Source organism: Squalius cephalus (genome assembly GCF_949319135.1).
Source record: "Squalius cephalus genome assembly, chromosome: 7".
NCBI lineage: Eukaryota > Metazoa > Chordata > Actinopteri > Cypriniformes > Leuciscidae > Squalius > Squalius cephalus.
This window is the reverse complement of record NC_137128.1, coordinates 9,326,182-9,344,335: the sequence shown is the minus strand read 5'-3', so window position 1 is coordinate 9,344,335 and position 18,154 is coordinate 9,326,182. Positions and strand designations below refer to the sequence as shown.

At 38.4% G+C, this 18,154-nt stretch overlaps 2 protein-coding genes across 2 annotated transcripts; one reads left to right on the top strand and one right to left on the bottom strand.

Moving 5' to 3' along the window:
* Positions 1-663: 663 nt before the first annotated feature.
* Positions 664-5,225, top strand: LOC307161787 (uncharacterized protein; the record flags this gene model as incomplete). The annotated part of the gene is made up of 10 exons (XM_079876731.1): positions 664-876; positions 1,069-1,178; positions 1,652-1,821; positions 2,003-2,200; positions 2,288-2,374; positions 2,574-2,827; positions 3,916-4,044; positions 4,446-4,586; positions 4,772-4,886; positions 5,005-5,225. The coding sequence occupies exons 1-10, from the start codon at positions 694-696 to the stop codon at positions 5,223-5,225; spliced, it is 1,608 nt and encodes a 535-aa protein (XP_079732857.1). The 5' UTR covers positions 664-693.
* A 241-nt stretch (positions 5,226-5,466) lies between these two features.
* Positions 5,467-17,529, bottom strand: LOC307161151 (uncharacterized protein). The gene is made up of 6 exons (XM_079875703.1): positions 16,995-17,529; positions 7,710-7,843; positions 7,156-7,303; positions 6,805-7,053; positions 6,093-6,357; positions 5,467-5,767 (listed from the first exon to the last, which is right to left on the bottom strand). Exons 1-6 carry the CDS (start codon positions 17,360-17,362, stop codon positions 5,564-5,566), a joined length of 1,368 nt encoding a protein of 455 aa, XP_079731829.1. The 5' UTR covers positions 17,363-17,529; the 3' UTR covers positions 5,467-5,563.
* Positions 17,530-18,154: the final 625 nt, after the last annotated feature.

The window sequence follows — 18,154 nt, the reverse complement described above, 5'->3', positions numbered from 1 at the left end:
AGAAATGCTCGTTTTTGACAAAACAATGGGATGACGGCTTTAGCCACGGTCTCACTACACTTTGAGCAGGCGTAGCTTACTTAACAACAACAAAAAAATAAATATTCAACCCAAAAAGTACAAATATTTAAAGCTTCACTTTACTGCAAAAACTTTATTATTATTTTAATTCAGTTAAAGGTTGCGTTGTGATCGGTATTGGTCACGACATACAAATTCGCAGGTCAGAGTTTACCATACAGTTTGCAGACCAGACACTGACTGTGTAATTGAATTTACAAACTAGTGTTCATATTCTATGATCATTTTCTTGCAGCAGAGGTTTTAAGATTGTTTGCACCATATTCAAATCCACGGGGCCGTGTGCCGAGACGTCCCAGCACTGCTGGACCTTCAGCAAAGAAATCTAAAAGTGTTTTCTACACCCATCGTTTTTTTTGCCTGTCCAAGAGAAAGGAATGTGAGGTTCCAAGTCCATCAGTGAAAAACAAATTAGAGAGGGCAGGAATAGGAGAGAAGAGGATCACCATTCCAGGTCAGTTTTTTTTCCCCTCTTTCTAAGGGTTTGCTTAAATCATGCTTACATTAATGTATTATCCACCTGAATTTAACTTGTATTTTTATTTTATCTTTGTTTTAGACAAATACTGCACTCCTCAGGAGTTTTCAGACCATCTCTTTCAGCATTTCCCTATGTTGAAGGACTGTGGCGGTTTCCAGCTGTTGCGATCCAGAGGATCAACACGTTCCAAAAAATTAGAGACAATACCCTGTCCAGATGATGGGTATTCCCCTGAGTACCTCTTAAGTGAGTCTGTCATGGTTGGGCAGGCTCTCATATATATCCGGCCACTCCAGAAAGATATAGATCTGCAGGTAGGAAAAGGTTAAAATCTCTGGTTAGTAATAATACTGTGGTTGTTTAGACAGTTTAAACCACTAAAACTAAGTAATACACTAGTTTTAAATAAAGTGATTTAGGAAATTCCTAAATTAATATTTCTTTGTATAAGCTAACCCTACTATCTATCTGCTAATGTGACTTTTTATGTTCTTACAATGATTCAGACTCTTGAGAGTGACCAGCCTATATCCTCTGGACCACTGACAGAATGCTTGTACTGCAACGAGAAGTATAGCCTGTCAGAAATACAAGACCATGTTGATGTTTGTGAAAAGTAGGTAACTTAAAAAAATGGTGTGTGGTGGTGGTGTTTATCACTCAACAATGTAGATACATAGATTTATTTTTTTTATGTAAAATTATTTTAAATTAATGTGGGCAGATATCCCACCTCTTTGTCTCTCTCTCACTTACTCGCCAAAATTCTCGGCATTTGTATATTATTTGCACCAGGGAGCCACTGTTAATTTGTGGGAGACTTCCGCAACTTCTGTGAGAGGTGGGATATCTGTGTGGGACTCTAAATCTCTTCATACAGATTTAACAGTTTTTGCTTGACCTTTTTTTCATAAATTGCGGTGACGCCTGTCTGCAATAATTCATTAATTTATATGTTTCGTAACTTAAGTCAGGTACAAAACATTTGATTGTACTGTGGGAGGGTTTAATACAGCTGCAAAGAGAGTGATGTTGAATTTTATATCTTTCACTAATCTAGCTGCTGTACTGTCGTTATGGTTATATCAGGTTTCATGAGTCAGGCGAAGTGATATCAGATAGAACTGGCAATACAAGACAGGAAGAAATGGCAGCAACCATGTCAGAGGATTATGCTGAAAGGGAGGAAAGGGCCTCAACATCACTCAATACTGTTTTCTCAGCCAGTGCCAGCACATCTGCAGAGCCTGCCACTGAAGGTGTCCCTATCATATTGACCATACCACTGAGCACACCTTTCTCTGTATTACCTTTTTTAGCATACAAATAATTTTTCTCATACTACAAAACAACAGGACATCAATCAGGGATGTTAATTATATCAGTTAATCATATATTTTTTATATCAAGAATTGTTATCAGTAATCTGTGTTTTCATAGAGTGGAAGATTGAACCGGATCTTGAATCAGCTGCCCGGATGTATCGAAGACAGATCTTAAAGAATGCAGATGACAAACCAGACCTAGTTGTTACACTAGATCTGCACAGCTGTGAAAAGGATCGTGAACGAGAAATGTTAGCTTTTTATAAACGTCCAAATGTTGATTGGACAAGTCCATTAACGGTAAAACTTAAAGGTATGTATTTATTAGTGCAAAGTAGCTCTGCTTGTTTGCATTAGTACTTAGAGATTACATACAATTTAATAATCCTCAATTAAACAGGTGATGCTGCATTAGGGGACGGAGTTAAACGGCACTTTTTCACATTGATAATGGAAAAGCTCCACCATGGATTTGAACTTGACATTGGTGAGTTATAATTGTAAACATTTTCAAATGTTGTGCAGACTTTCCTTCACCTCCACTTTTAGTCACTATTAGAAATACAGACATACTGGATATAATACATTTAAACTTTTTTTTTAGTAGATTTAATAGTTATGTGCATATTATAGGAAGAGATGATTATGTTCATCTGAGTGCATTATACCTGTTATACATTTTTCAGATAACTGTGGCAAAACGCTGTTCTTCAATGGCGAAGATGATCACAAGGTTCCTTCAACATCTAGAGCACTCTTGGATGGTGATCTGTTCAGAGTTGTGGGACGAATGATAGGACATACATTTATTAATGAAGGTCCACTCTACTCAGGACTTAGTCCAGCTTTCTTCCCCCTTTTAAGTGGCGTTAAGGATGATACTCAAGTTTTGGAATTGAAGGACTGTCCTGATATGGATGTGATTGAAGTTGTGTCCCTTGTATGTATATATTTATTATATATATATATATATATATATATATATATATATATATATATATATATATATACACAGGTGCTGGTCATAAAATTAGAATATCATCAAAAAGTTGATTTATTTCAGTAATTCCGTTAAAAAAGTGAAACTTGTATATCATATAGACTCATTACATGCAAAGTGAGATATCTCAAGCCTTTATTTGTTATAATTTTGATGATTATGGCTTACAGTTTATGAAAACCACAAAATCAAAATCTCAGAAAATTAGAATATTACATGAAATCACACAGTAATTACACAGTGATACCATGGTCATTGAACCAGGTTTTGGTTAATTTGGCAGTGTGGGCCGGTGCAAATCCTGCTGGAAAATGAAGTCAGCATCTCCATAAAGCTTGTCTGCTGAAGGAAGCATGAAGTGCTCTGGAAATGTCCTGGTAGACGTCTGCGTTGAGTGGACAGCACAGTGGACCAACACCAGCCGATGACATGGCTCCCCAAACCAACTCAGACTGTGGAAACTTCACACTGGACTTCAAGCATCTTGGATTGTGTGCCTCTCCATTCTTCCTCCAGACTCTGGGACCTTGGTTTCCAAATGAGATGCAAAATTTGCTCTCATCAGAAAAGAGGACTTTGGTCCACTGTGCTTTATTAAATCCAGAGTCAACGCAGCCGTCTACCAGGACATTTCCAGAGCACTTCATGCTTCCTTCATTTTCCAGCAGGATTTGCACCGGCCCACACTGCCAAAATAACCAAAACCTGGTTCAATGACCATGGTATCACTGTGTAATTACTGTGTGATTTCATGTAATATTCTAATTTTCTGGGATTTTGATTTTGTGGGTTTCATAAGATGTAAGCCATAATCATCAAAATTATAACAAATAAAGGCTTGAGATATCTCACTTTGCATGTAATAAGTCTATATAATATACAAGTTTCACTTTTTTTAACGGAATTACTGAAATAAATCAACTTTTTGATGATATTCTAATTTTATGACCAGCACCTGTATATATAAATATATGTATATGAGTATACATTTAAAGTCTTACCTTTTTCACACTTTGTGTAAATCTTAGCTGGAAAGCCAGAATGATCTGAATCAGAATGAAATAGACAATATAAACAACCTGGCCATCAACTGGGACTTGCCAGCAATGAGCAACAGCAACAGGTGGTGGTTGGCAGAAACCATTCTCCACCACGGGGTATGTATGTCTTATCATATAAAGGTGAAAGTATGTTAATTGCAGTTGGGTATGTAGTTTATCTTTTTAGTTTAACTCTACATAAGCCTCTTTACATAACCATTAAGTTAGGATAAAAGCTTAGATCTTTCGTCAAGGCTTGCATACCACCGGTTTCACAGACATGACTTAACCCTAGTACTAGACTAAATGTAAATCTGAGCTGTTTCAACTGAAAGAAACTTGCACTGACTGACCTTTAAACATGTCAGTGCCTTTGTTTTGTCTTAAGATGCACACAAGTAATGTTTTTTTTTTCTAAGGCAAGTTTATAAAAATTACTTAAATGTCCTTTTTAAACCATGTCTATGAAACTGGGCCATAGTGTTTATAATTTTTTATGGTTTGTGGATCATTTCTAGGTTATTGGTCGACGTGAAAAACAGATCTCTCAGCTGCGGAGAGGACTCAAAGATACGGGTGTTTTGAGAATGATAAAAGAACGACCCAGTTTAACTGCAGTACTGTTTCCTAGATCTTCAACACTGCTGATGGAACCAGAAGTAATTGGTCTATTTTACTTAGAAGAACAGACTGTATGGAAGCCGTTGCACTAAATCAATTATTAAATTTTCTGTATCTAATCATACAGTGGGTTGTTTCTAATAAAACACTAAGTCAGTGGATGAAATACATTGTTGCAACTCCATATTAAGGCTTGTATTCAGTGCTGCTATCTTTGTATTAGATGATACTTAGGAGAGTCATCTGGCCAGAACCTGACAGTGATGAAGATGAAGCCCCTTCGAACCTGGAGCAATCTTGTGTTGTTACGGCTTTCTTGCATGAATATATTCAAACAGGTAAAATGTGCTATTGTAAATGTTAGATTTTAAAAACATAAAATTAATGTGCATTTGAAATTTAGTTGCAGATGTAGGAATTATGCTATAAAATATTATTTTACCCAAACTGATGCAGGATCACCTGCTGAACTGTGCGAGTTGCTGAAGTTTTGGACTGGCTGGGCTGTTCTCCCTCAACACCTGTATGTCGAAGTATCACCTGACCTATCACTCCCAGTGGCTTCAACCTGCCTCACAACACTGAAACTTCCTTTAAGATGCAAAACCTTTATTGCATTTACACAAGCGATGAGATCAGCGGTTTCATCCACAAGATTTGGCTTTGGCCTTATCTGAGTTGTAATATTTAAGTGTTCATGTGGAGAACTGCATTTTCAAGAAAAAATTAAAATTTTATGTTCATTGTCTTTAGTATTTTTCGCATTTCTTGCTTAAAAAAAATGCATGTTCTTGACAGGAAGTTTTAAAGAGCTCTTATTGCAGTGATGGAAAGTTAACCTTATGAGTTAAGTGAAAAACAAATTAATTACAAATGTTAAAACTACTTGTTTCACTCACTTTTTTTTATTTTGTTTATCGTCATACATTGTCATTCATGTTCTTAAGAAATTTTGTAGTTCAGGTATTTGTTAAAATAAAATAAAGGAAAAGCTGCTTGTGGTGTCCATGCATGTTCAATGTCTAAAAATCTCTGTCAGTTGGGCTACTGTGCTCATGTAGGCATCGATTGCCTCGTTTAGTGGCATTTCCCGGTTCGGAAGACCTGCCAACTCCTCTGCAGTGAGATCTCGTGGTAACTCTACATCTGGGATTGAAATGCTGTCTGCGTCTTCCACGGCATGTGGTCCATCCCAGTCAACACCATAGTCATCATCAACCTTGCAAAATACAATGACAGATGCTTTTAAATTATCTACCAAAACACCCAGTAAATATTACAAGCATTTGTCGCATATACTTTTTGTTCTGATGTAGGTATGAGTGAGGATATTTTATAACTTTTGTTAACAATTCTTTAAAATATCCTGAACAGTTCTGGGGCACCACTGACTTCCATGTTTGTTTCCATTACGTCAGTGGTGCCCCAGAGCTTTTTGATTACACACATTCTTTAATGTATCTTCCTTTTGAGTTCAGTAGAACAAAGAAATAACTTGAGAGTGAGTAAATGATGAAAGAATCATTTAAAATGTGCAAACATACAGCTTCCAGATCATCAGCAGCCTCTCTGTTTTGCAGCCAGAGTTGGTATGGAGAGCAACCATTCTCCGTTCTCAGCCTGTGCAAGTTCCATGCTTCTTTAAAAGTGTTAAGCTGACGTTGTAACTGGGGCAAAAATGCCCAATGCAGAGCAAAGAGGTGGATCTCATCATCAGGATTCAACAGTCCAGTCACTTCCAAATGGAAAAACAACATGTGGAACAAATCGAGAACTTGTGTGTAAACATCTCGCCAGAGACGTTCAATTCTAAAAAAACAAATAGAACAGAACAAGTATCAACATCAAATATTAAGGCTAAAAATAATAAAAAATAAAAAGGTGAGAATGAGGGGTGGGCGATATGACTATACACACACACACACACTGTGTGTGTGTATATATATATATATATATATATATATATATATATATATATATATATATCACATTATAGTTATTTTAACTTTAAGTAAGGTTTTTGTAATAGCAAAATTTTAATGCCATAGAAATTCCAGAGTTCTTGTCACAAATTTATCTATATTTATACTTTTCTTCAGATTCTAGTTCTTATTTAATGGATACTAGTAATTATTAGATACCACTGAGCTGCATTGACATGGGTCATTCATCATATCTCAGCAAACATGTCAAGTCACCATAAATATAGAAATGCACGAGTATTATTTCAAACCATAAAAGTAATTTTTCATTTACCTCTGATTATGCACGCTTCTTCCAGTGATGTGAGAGTTGCGGTTTTCTCCACGGTGCTGTATCATAACATGGGCCACCTCAATGTTTTCTCCACCTTTATCTGAACGAACACTAGAGGGCAAGCCAAACTGGCTAACAGCACGAAGGAAGGCATCAAGCACAGTGGTCGCATTATTGTTAGTAGCAGCATTCAGATACACTATAAGACGACAAAATCCATCGATACCTCCATGAATCACAAATCGCCAGCTACTTTGAAAAAAAATTACAAGAAAGGTACATCAGAGTTTGACCACATTTTGACTAGCAAACTTCCATGCCTTTATCCCCCCCCCCCCCCATCAACATTACCGTATTAATTTATGATTTCCATCAATATGCCACATGCAGTTCGGAGCAGGAACCGAGTACTGTCTGCGATGAAGTGTCCGGTTAGCCAGTGCTCGGAGTCGAGTTCCCTCTGGATCCACTCTTTGTAGTGAATCAGGAACCCTAACAACTTCAGATAATGAGATGTTATTACACTTCTTGTAATGTTACATTACGTTAAAGTAAATTTAAGTAAAATCTACTTCTACTTGATGTGAAATATATATATATATACACATACAATTTTCAAAAAGACTTATCAATAAAAATTAATGACTAATGGCTGACATATCTTCCATAACTCAATTGACACTTTTCATAAGAATAAATCCTCCAAAGTTTTTTATATTTGCTATTTTTTACAAAATGCATGAACATTTATTACACTATACTTTGTATTATATTACCCTTGCATATTGCAGTAGCCCTCCAGAAACAGGGTTAGTGATCCCTGGCATAGTGGCTATGCAGGTCTGCCATAGGTCCAACACATAAGTATAAACAAGCCTGCAAGTATGTAACAAAAACAAACTTACACTGAATCAAATGCCCACTTGCTTGGAGGAAAGCTCTCATCATACGATATCCACACTGTGGGTGTTCCCTTTGAATTTCCAACACCAAACGGTCCAGCTCTGTATCGTTAATGCCAGAGTACAACTCTGATACTCTGTGGAACAGGTGGATAATTGTGTGGTAAGTGGCATTAGATGTATCAGATACAGTGGCGGCTGGTGAAAAATATGTTAGGTGGGGCTGTGTCATATTCGGTTATTTTAAATAGCTTGGCCTTGGTAACCATGGGACACCAGGTCTTATAGCGTTGTGGCTCCCAGGTGGTGGAATGCTTTTGCTCAAGACGTCTGTCAAGCATTCACCCTTCTCTCCTTCAAAAACCTTTTTTTTTGTCTGAATATTACTCTTTAGCTCAGAATCATTACATTTTACCTTATTATGAATGTTTATGTTACTTGCTTGAATCTTTAACCTAACTTTGTAACTGACCTCTGTATATTTATATCCTTGGTATGTCTATCTTTGATGTTGAGGTTTATTTAGTTCAATTCCTTAACCTAGGCCTATATTGTAAAGCGACCTTGTTGGAAAGGCTATATAAATAAAAAAAATCCTATTATAATTAATAACCACCCAGGATACCAGTGCTCTGTGAAAAGTAATTATTTAATGCCAATATTAAAAGGTTGAGGCATTTTTGCACAAAAACAAACATATTGCACAAACTTTCTATTTGCATTTGAAATTTAACTCAAACAAAATACTTAGTGATTAATTAGCTGATTAAATACAACTATTACCTGCAACAATTTTGAGTGATTTTAAACAAATGTTCCACAAAATGTACAGTAAATAACAAACATAATATTAAAGGGATAGTTCACCCACAAATGGTAAAACCATTTTTCTTTTTGAAAAAAGAATACCGGTAATAAAAAAGGAAATTTCTCTGGCATTTCTTTCTTTTTGCTGTATCGAAAACGTACCGAACCATTTTTGGGTGAACTATCCCTTTAAAGGGATACTCACCTTCATGTTGTTTCAAACCTTTATGAATTTCTTTCTTCTGCTAAACAGAAAGTAAGATATTTAGAAGAATGTCAGTAACCAGACAGTTTTAGATACCATTGACTTCCATAGAAAGAAAAAAATATACTATGGAAGTCAATGGTATCTAAAACTGTCTGGTAACTGACATTCTTCTAAATATCTTACTTTCTGTTCAGCAGAAGAAAGAAATTAATGCAGGTTTGAAACAACATGAGGGTGAGTATATGATGACAGAATTTTCATTTTTCAGTGGAGTATCCCTTTAAGACAATTTATATTTATAAAATTACTATGTACAAAGAAACAGTGTGAGTGTGTGTGTGTGTGTGTGTGTGTGTGATCTCATTTGTACAGGAATTTTGCTCTTCTCTCCTTCTGAGTGGCAAACCTCTCAATGACCCTTTTGTTGAAGTCAGGAATGTCCCTGATAAGTTTCTTCTCCATGGAGAGCATCGCCAGAGCATTCAGGCGATCCTGCGTCATGGTGTTTCTCAGGAAAGTCTTGATCCTCTTTAAAGTAGAGAAGCACCTCTCAGACTCAGCTGTAGTCATGGGTAGGGCTGTGCAATTAATTGAATTTCGATTTCGATTTCGATATTGGCTCCCCACGATCACCAAAATAGTATAATCGAGTAAAAACGATTATTTTGCCATGTTCTGTTTTGCAAGAACACTCTTATTTTGTATTGTGTTCTGAATGGCACGCGCACGCGAACGCGCACATCCGCCCCTCCCGAAGCCATAAAATCAGTCAGGGAGGGCGAGTCGTGTGGATATCATCCGCTAAAATTTGAAAACTCGGCGCAAGTAAAGATGGCAGAAGGAGGGCAGCAACAGCAGCGTTTGGTGAGCAAAAAAGGCAAAACCAACTCCGTTGTCTGGGAACAGTTTGGCTTTGAGGAATCCGATGACGAGCAGAAACATGCTACGTGCAGGATTTGTTACATGGTAGTTGCTGCAACGCATGGGAACACCACCAATTTGTTTAACCACTTGAAAATTAAACACAGAGTGACCTATGACAGTCTAATAAAGAAACAGCAATCCACAACCCCCTCAAAATCCTCCGTAACTCAGGCATCCATAACAGACACACTGTACAGCGCAACTCCCTATCCGTTGAATTCGGAAAGGCACAAAAAAATAACTGATTCCGTTGCCTATTATTTAGCTAAAGACATGCGGCCCACTAGCATAGTTGACAACCCTGGATTCAAGAAAATGGTAAATATGTTGGATAAGCGCTATGCTTTGCCATCTCGACACCATTTCTCGAGAGTTGCTCTGCCAGATTTGTACAACAAATGCCATGCAGAAGTGGCTAACGAGGTGACCAAAGCAGAATACTTCGCAATCACGACGGATCTATGGTCTAGTCGAACCAAGGAGCCATATATTAGCCTCACAATCCACTATATTGATGCCGATTTCCATTTGAATACCAAATGCCTCCAAACGGCGTTTATTCCCGAAGACCATACGGGCCAAAACATCGCCAATGGACTGAGGGAAGCTTTGGCTGCATGGGGTTTAAACGAAGAAAAGCTAATCTGCATTACTTCAGACAATGCCTCAAACATAAAGCTGGCGGCAGAGCTAAATGGATGGATAAGGCTTCAGTGCTTCGGGCACAGACTCCACTTGGCTATAGGTGAGTGAGTGTTATAGGAAGTGACTTGTGATATGTGGTGATTTTAATTTTGTGTAAAACAACAGTTAAAACAATACTAGGAATACTAATAAATAATAATATGTCAGTTAGGATACATGTGATTGTTTCTCTCACACTAGCCTTATTCTACCATTAGGCTACTACTACTAGCTTAGGCTAGAACTAGGCTAGCCTACTACTAAGGGATAATGTAACGTTTAGAGCGAGGCGGTTGCGAATACAACCATACACAGGAATACAACCCCGACGCTATAACAACCGCCTCGCTCTAATCCCGCTTATTACATGGCCACCTACCAAATAAATCAATAATTTGAAGCAAAATATTGATTTAAAAAACGATTGTATTGCTTCCGCTAAAGAAAATAGTCCGTTCCGTCTCTACAGTTAGAATCCTGCGTCCATAGCAACGCTCTGTTTTTCATGGCGCAGCCGCAGCGGTCTGTTATCAAGAAATAACACACCGCATTCTACGTTACAATTCAACCAAGCCATGTAATAAACTATAATAATATTATTATTATTATTATTATTAACAACAACACACACCACAAATGGCAAATAATGCTTTGATGAAGGTTGTGACTAGGCTAGCCTAACTAGTCTAAGCTTACTATTATATACTGTCTATTATACTATAATAATAGACTATAATATTATACTATATTATACTATAATAATATAAAATAAATGCTTATATAAAATAATGCTTTGATGAAGGTTGTGATAATCATAATAATGCTAAATATGTATTTGTTGTAATCTTAGAGTATGCAATGAAGGATCCCAGGATTGATCGGGCGATGGGGGTCTGCAAGAAGGTGGTCAGTAGCTTTTCCTACAGTTGGAAAAAGAAGAGGGCTCTGACAGAGGCTCAGAGGCAGTTGAAACTGCCTGAACACTCGCTAAAGACTGAATGCCCGACCAGATGGGGATCTAGACAGGCTATGGTCGACAGAGTCCTTGAACAACAGAAGGCCATTGCCCAGGTTTTCTCTGGTGACCGGAAGGCTAGACATCTCACCCTCACATGGCAGGATATTGATGTGCTGGAGGCCATCAACAAGTCACTCAGCCCTCTGGTTGAGTTCACTGATGCCCTTTCTGGAGAGAAATATGTAAGTGTTTCTTTCCTGAAACCAACCCTCCACCTCTTCAATAACCAAATATTGGAAGTGCAGGAGGAAGACACAGACCTTGCCAAAAGCATCAAACTGAAGATAGTACATTATCTCAATGACAAATACAGTGACACAGCAACACAAGAACTGCTTGACATGGCCTCTGCCCTGGACTCTAGGTTCAAACTTAAATATGTCAATGAAGACAAGCGAGGGTCCATTGAAGACAGACTGATAGCGGAGATGAAGACTGTCATGGTAATAATAATAATAATAATATTAATAATAGAATATTAAGTGCATTAACATGTTTGTTGGCAAATATTGTGAACATTAATGCCATAACGGTCAGGTTAAAAATAAAAATTCTAAATTCCCAAATTTATAATTTGTTCCCTCCAGGAGAACATCCCTCTTGAGACTGCAGCAACGCCTGCTGAGGATACAGAGGATGCTCCAAAGAAGAAGAAGAAGGGCCTAAGCAGCTTCTTCAAGGCCACAGTCACACCTCCTCAGCAACAGGACCAGGCCATAGCTAGTGAGCTACAGTCTTACCTCCAGAGGGAAATACTGGATGCTGAGGAAGACCCACTGAAGTGGTGGATGGAATCCCAGAGGCTATACCCTCGGCTTTCAAACCTGGCAAGAAAATACCTCTGCATTCCAGCTACAAGTTCCTCTTCAGAGAGGGTCTTTAGTACATGTGGAAACATTGTCACCTGCTTGCGTTCATCCCTTAAACCAGATCATGTTAACAGACTGGTGTTTCTGGCTAAAAACCTATAAGAGATTGTATTAGCAGGCTAGCAGCCCTACCAGCATGTTGACTTAAATCATTTTTATTTTGTCTTACATTTTAGTTAACTTATTTGCTGTTAATGCTGGGGCCTGATGGTGGGCCAGCCTTTAATATTCTTGGATTGAGTTACTAGCTGGAATTTGTTGAATATATTTAGCCAAAATTTTGTCTCTTTTCAAGAGATTGTGGAAGTGCACTTTATTGTTGATCTTATTTATTTGTGGTTATAATTTGTACTTGAATACTTTTATACTTTGATTTTAATATCTGTTATTTTATTTATTTTATTTTAAAAAATACAATAAATGTTCAAATTTTGATTTTAAGAATTGTTGAAAGGTGTCTTTTTAATAAATGCAACACATTCCCAAAGTCATGTGAATAATCGTCTTACATAATCGTGATTTCAATACTGACGAAAATAATCGTGATTATGATTTTTTCCATAATCGAGCAGCCCTAGTCATGGGTGTGGTGATGAGGATCTTGAGAAGACTGACAGTCTCTGTGAAAGTGCTCTGAAGGTTGTTCTCCATGAAAAACTGGTACAGAGGTACTGCACCACTGCAAGCATTGAACTCGTCGTTCTCATAGATAAGGGACAGTTCTGTTTTGAGCTTGGCCTTGTTCAGCATGGGGTATGCCTCCACTGTTGTTTCAAGCGCTGTGTCAGGGAACTTCACACAGTGTTGTGGGAAGAGCTCTCCATGCAGCAAGTGTTGCGCTGATGAGGTGCTGGGTGAAGGAGAACCGCTCCTTGGCATGGGTCAGGATGGTATCACATACCTGTAAAAGATTCATCAGCATAAATTTCCAATAAAGCCATTTTAATGAAAGTGATTCTGACTGAACGAGTCAAGTATGATTATTAAAGGGATAGTTCACCCAAAAATGAAAATTGTGTCATTTACTCCCCCTCAAGTTGTTTCAAACCTCTATGAATTTCTTTCTTCTGTTGAACACAAAAAAGATATTTTGAAGAATGTCGTTAACCAGACAGTTGATGGACCCCATTGACTTCCATGGTATTTTTTTTTTCCAACTATGGAAGTCAATGGGGTCCATCAACAGTCTGATTATTGACATTCTTAAAAATATATTTCTTTGTGTTCAGCAGAAGAAAGAAATTCATACAGGTTTGAAGCAACTTGAGGGTGAGTAAATGATGACACAATTTTCATTTTTGGGTGAACTATCCCTTTAAAGGTTTTAACACCATTATTTCTAATTGCACTTTACACTACGTTTACTTCTCCTCACTAGTTCCCTATTGATTTCCATTACAAAACAAGGTTTAATTTAAATATATAAACCACTTTTTTTTTCTGTCACATGTGACAATTCTTTACACACTGAATTTCTTTTCAATGAAAACTGCTATTATTTTGCTGCTTGTGACTGCTTTGTCATAAACCTGAATCTACTGAACTAACAAGAATATAAATTCTAGACCACCTGGTCCATCAATCGATCAGTCAGATGTGGGAATACGCCATCCTAAGGTTTGTTTTATTTTTTTATTACATAGCTACATACCACCACAGAAATAAAAATCTTTGTAGAGGAAACACTGACTGTTACATCTCAACTTACCTCTGTAGCCAGCCTCTGTTGTTCTCCTGTTCCCAGTATCCTTCGTCGCTTTATAGGCTGCTGCTGGTCCGATGCACCATCACCACACAAAGAGGGAATAGAGGCCCTGGTCCAAAAATATAGTTTAAGTTGTTAACCTGTCATCAGACTTCTTAACTCCCACAAGTGCACATCCACTGACTCATATACACACACATAAGGACTATGCCTATCAGCTAGTCATCTGTGATGTACATAATATTACATTGTTATCATTGTTCTATTATATTTCTAAGCTGGATGCATTCTGATGTGTCCTGTATAAATTATAGTCTCTAAATGACAAGAAGTTAATATTTAATAACAACCTTCTAGAAATTGACCTGGTGGACACCTGAATAAGCCTGTTGTTAGAAACTGTTTTTGATAACTACTTTACCTTCATTATTATCCAAATCTAATAGTCTCTTTGCTTTTAAAATACTGAAACGCATATAATTGTAATGGGCTTATGATAATCATCCAGTTGGATGACTAGGCACATTTAGACACAAATCTGGAAATAAGCAAATCACATTTCTAACAAAAGTTTTATCAGCCAATCGTAAATAAAGTTATTTACCTGATCATTTGCACGCTGTCTGTGAACCTCTGGACAAGTGATTTGATGAAAACTGCGTCGATGTTCCTTTTCTGCAGCTGGTTGAACAGCATGTCCACATGTGGCATGATTTTGTGGAACAGTGCCAGAAAAAAACAGAAAGACTCGTCTTCAAGCATCCTCACAAAGCCCCCAGCCTCTCTGACAGTTAGGGGATCAAAGTTTCCATTATCTCTGATGGTCTGAAAACACTTTAGGAGGTCATCTCTTTGTTCGTACACGGTGTTTACAGCGCGACTGTGGAAGTTCCAACGTGTTGTAGAGGCTCTGGGAAGTCTATGGGCAACCACTTGGTCAAGTACGGTGGTTCGCTTGGGTGACCTGGAGAAGAAAGCAGAAAATCCTGCAAGATCGGAAAAAAAAGTGCCGATTTTGGGAATGTGTGACGTTGCCTGCTGCATGATGAGATTTAACTGATGCGCGTAACAGTGGACGTAATGAGCGTTTACATGGACATCCATCACCTTGCGCTGCACTCCACCGGTGTCTCCCCTCATTACATTAGCTCCGTCGTAAGCTTGGCCGATAAGTTTGGCTTTTTGTCCATCTGGGAGTATTAGCCTCTCCAGAAGCGCTGTAGCGATGGTGTCTGCCGTGGCATTCTGGATCGAAATAAACTCATAAAACCGCTCTTGTATGTTGTTTTTGCCGTCTAAATAACGTAGCACAAGCACCAGCTGACAGTGGGTGGAAATGTCAGTTGTCTCATCAGCTTGTATGGAGATGAAATCTGCGCTCTTGACTTCCTCCAGAATGTTATCCTTCAGTACTGACAGCATGCAGTCTAATAACTCGTTTTGTATTGTCTTCGACGTACCTTTAAAAACGGTGGCTGTCTTAAGGTGCTCCTCCAGCACGCTGTCGAGTGAAGCAACGAAGTCCACCAGTCCCCTGAAAATGCCGGGATTGTTCGAGGTGTCAGTCTCGTCATGCCCACGCAAGGCCAGCTCAAAAGCCCCACAAAACTTCACACAGTCGATTATTTTTTATAAGATGTGCCGGTTTTTATCCACCTCCTCGTTGTGTTTCCTCACCGCAACCCTGTGGCCTTCATCAAGCTGCGTTGCAATGTTAACCCTTCCCAGTACAGCTAGCTTGACGGAATTATCCATGTGTACCTTGGTGTTCTCGTGTTTCGTTACTTTCTCTGACAAGTGCTTCATATCCCTCACTCCGGTAACTGTCCATGCTGGATCTGTCCCCGTATTTTTGAAAAGTATGCACGGAAAGCAAAATAAGGCATTAGCATGAGAACATCCAGCCAACCAAGCCTTTCTGGTATACCAGCTGCGTGAGAAGCCTCGCACGTACTGCTTTCCTTTATCACTTGCCTGTTGTCTGATCGAAATATCTGGTTGATCTGGGCCCAGCTCTTTCACACGGAGTTTATTTACTAAGCTTCGTCTTTCAAACGGATATTGGACAAGAGATTGAATCGAGTTAGAGTCGTCTGGAGTCATTTTGTTCGCCGTTGTAATTTATCATACAGTAAAAATGGCGCCCTATAGAATGAAACTCGATACTTTAGTAGTGGTTCGCGCCCATTGCTCGCGCCTCGTGGCCGCGCTCAGTTTGGGGCGCTAGGCGAAGCGCCCATAGCTGACTAGATTTTAGCTCGCTGATTGGCTACAGTTTATGTCAAACATTTATATCTAAAATCAGCAATTGGCTAAACTGCTCCAAAGACCCGCCTTTCTGGGGCGCTTTCTCCAGCGCCCCAGAGCTGATCACATGTACAGATCTAGACAGGACGTGTAGAAAAAACAGACATTTTGAATTTCTATAATATTTTTCACATATACTAGGTGCATTTACTATCTCAAACACATAAATATTGATAATTTTATATATGATTTATTTATGTATTTACATGTATTTGCCTACAGTCTATGGTATTTGCTCATGGGGGGGCGGCGCCCTAGCGCCCTCTATTGGCCAGCCGCCCCTGATCAGATATTTGTGAAATGAACAAAACAAAACAAAACAATACAATAGAAGCCCAATTGAAATCATCACAGAAATTCTAATGGTTTCCATTAAAATGCCATTATTAACCATTAACTTTTTCATGTAAAACCATTACAAAATTCCTTTTTGTAGTGTGTTTTGGGCTTTTTTCCAATAGGATTTAACACCAATAAAATCCATCACATACCAGTATACACCATTAAAACCAATGCAATTCCCATTGTTTTCTATTGTGTTTTAGGCAGGGATCTATTGGGGTTTTTTTGTTGTTGTTTTTTCCAAGCAGGGAAACATGCCTCTGAATTTCCTAGTGAAATTTATATCAGATTATTCTGAGTCAGCCTATGTGTTTCTATGATGCTTCAAAAAAAGAGGGCATTCATGACCTAATGTTTAGAGTCAGGGCGTTTAACGTTACGTTCTATGAAACCATAAAATATAAACATTTAAGTTGATGTTTACCTTAGTCCACATTGTTGCATTCGTCGATGTACCTTCCAGCGACTAACTCCATACAAGGCCGCGATGTCTTTAACTTTAAGACCATACATAAGATACCCCTCTATGGCCTCGTCAGGGATCTCCACGGCCGGTCTTCCCATTCCCCTTGACAGAGACGAAGATAATCGATCTTCCACCACTCTCAAGGGTTCAGCAGCCAAACGAGTGTCGAGGCCTGTTAAGGCCGACAATTCTGCAAGATGCTCCAATATTGATCTTGTCCTGTCACCTACATACGCGTTAAACTCTTCTGAAACATTATTTCTGTGTTCACGCTCCACTTCATCTGCCAATGCATTCAACGATCTTATCAGATCTCCGGCCACCATGTTTCAAACGATCTAAACGTAACACGCTTCCGCCAATCCCCGCCTTGACGCAATGAGTGACGTAGGGTGGGCGTGGTCAGCTCGGAATGCATTTTCAAAGCCGCTTTGAATTTTGCTACAAATATCCCACGGCGTCATGATGAAAATGCAATCGTACGTGTCCTAACTGTTAGTCTAAATGCATTTAGGACAAATAACATTTAAATGATAATTTTGCTACTGTTTGTGCTTGGACACGTTTCACATATCAAATCAATTTGGTTATACATTTTCATTTTGCTACTTATAAAGCATTAAAATAGTATGCACTTTACAATTTAAGACTACTGTTGAAAATGGCAAATGTAAATAATATAATTTAATTTTCAATTTCATTCTGCACCAAATTTTGCATGCATGGAGTTGATGGAAAATGTAAATTTAAATACAGATTTACATTTACATTTTGAATATTGCATTGTCATTTTGCATATTGTATTGCCATTTTGCATATTGCATTGCAAATTGAATTTTGCTACACATATGCTTCCATACTTCAGCGGTTCGGATTTAGGAACATCAAAATGACTGCTGTGTTCGTTATTACACCCAAGAACAGAACACCACAATCGCTTAGACGCCATTCTGCTCATAGACAGTGCTCCAGCGTATCAACAATGGCGGACTATGAGGACAGACAGCTCGCTCACGAGCGAGGGCGGGTCTGTGTTGAAACGCTGCTGTCAATCACAATCGTGGGAGGGGCGTCAATTTTGTGACGTCACAAAATCGAACGGCTTGATTTGAGAGAGG

What these genes read in the sequence shown, in the direction of transcription:
- LOC307161151 (XM_079875703.1), bottom strand. Translation starts at nt 17,362, where the DNA reads ATGGTGGCCGGAGATCTGATAAGATCGTTGAATGCATTGGCAGATGAA. An exon ending in ATGCAACAATGTGGACTAAG is followed by an intron (nt 7,844 to 16,994) that starts GTAAACATCAAC and finishes CCTGTTCCACAG; the next exon opens with AGTATCAGAGTTGTACTCTG. An exon ending in CTGCTGATGATCTGGAAGCT is followed by an intron (nt 5,768 to 6,092) that starts GTATGTTTGCAC and finishes GTATTTTGCAAG; the next exon opens with GTTGATGATGACTATGGTGT.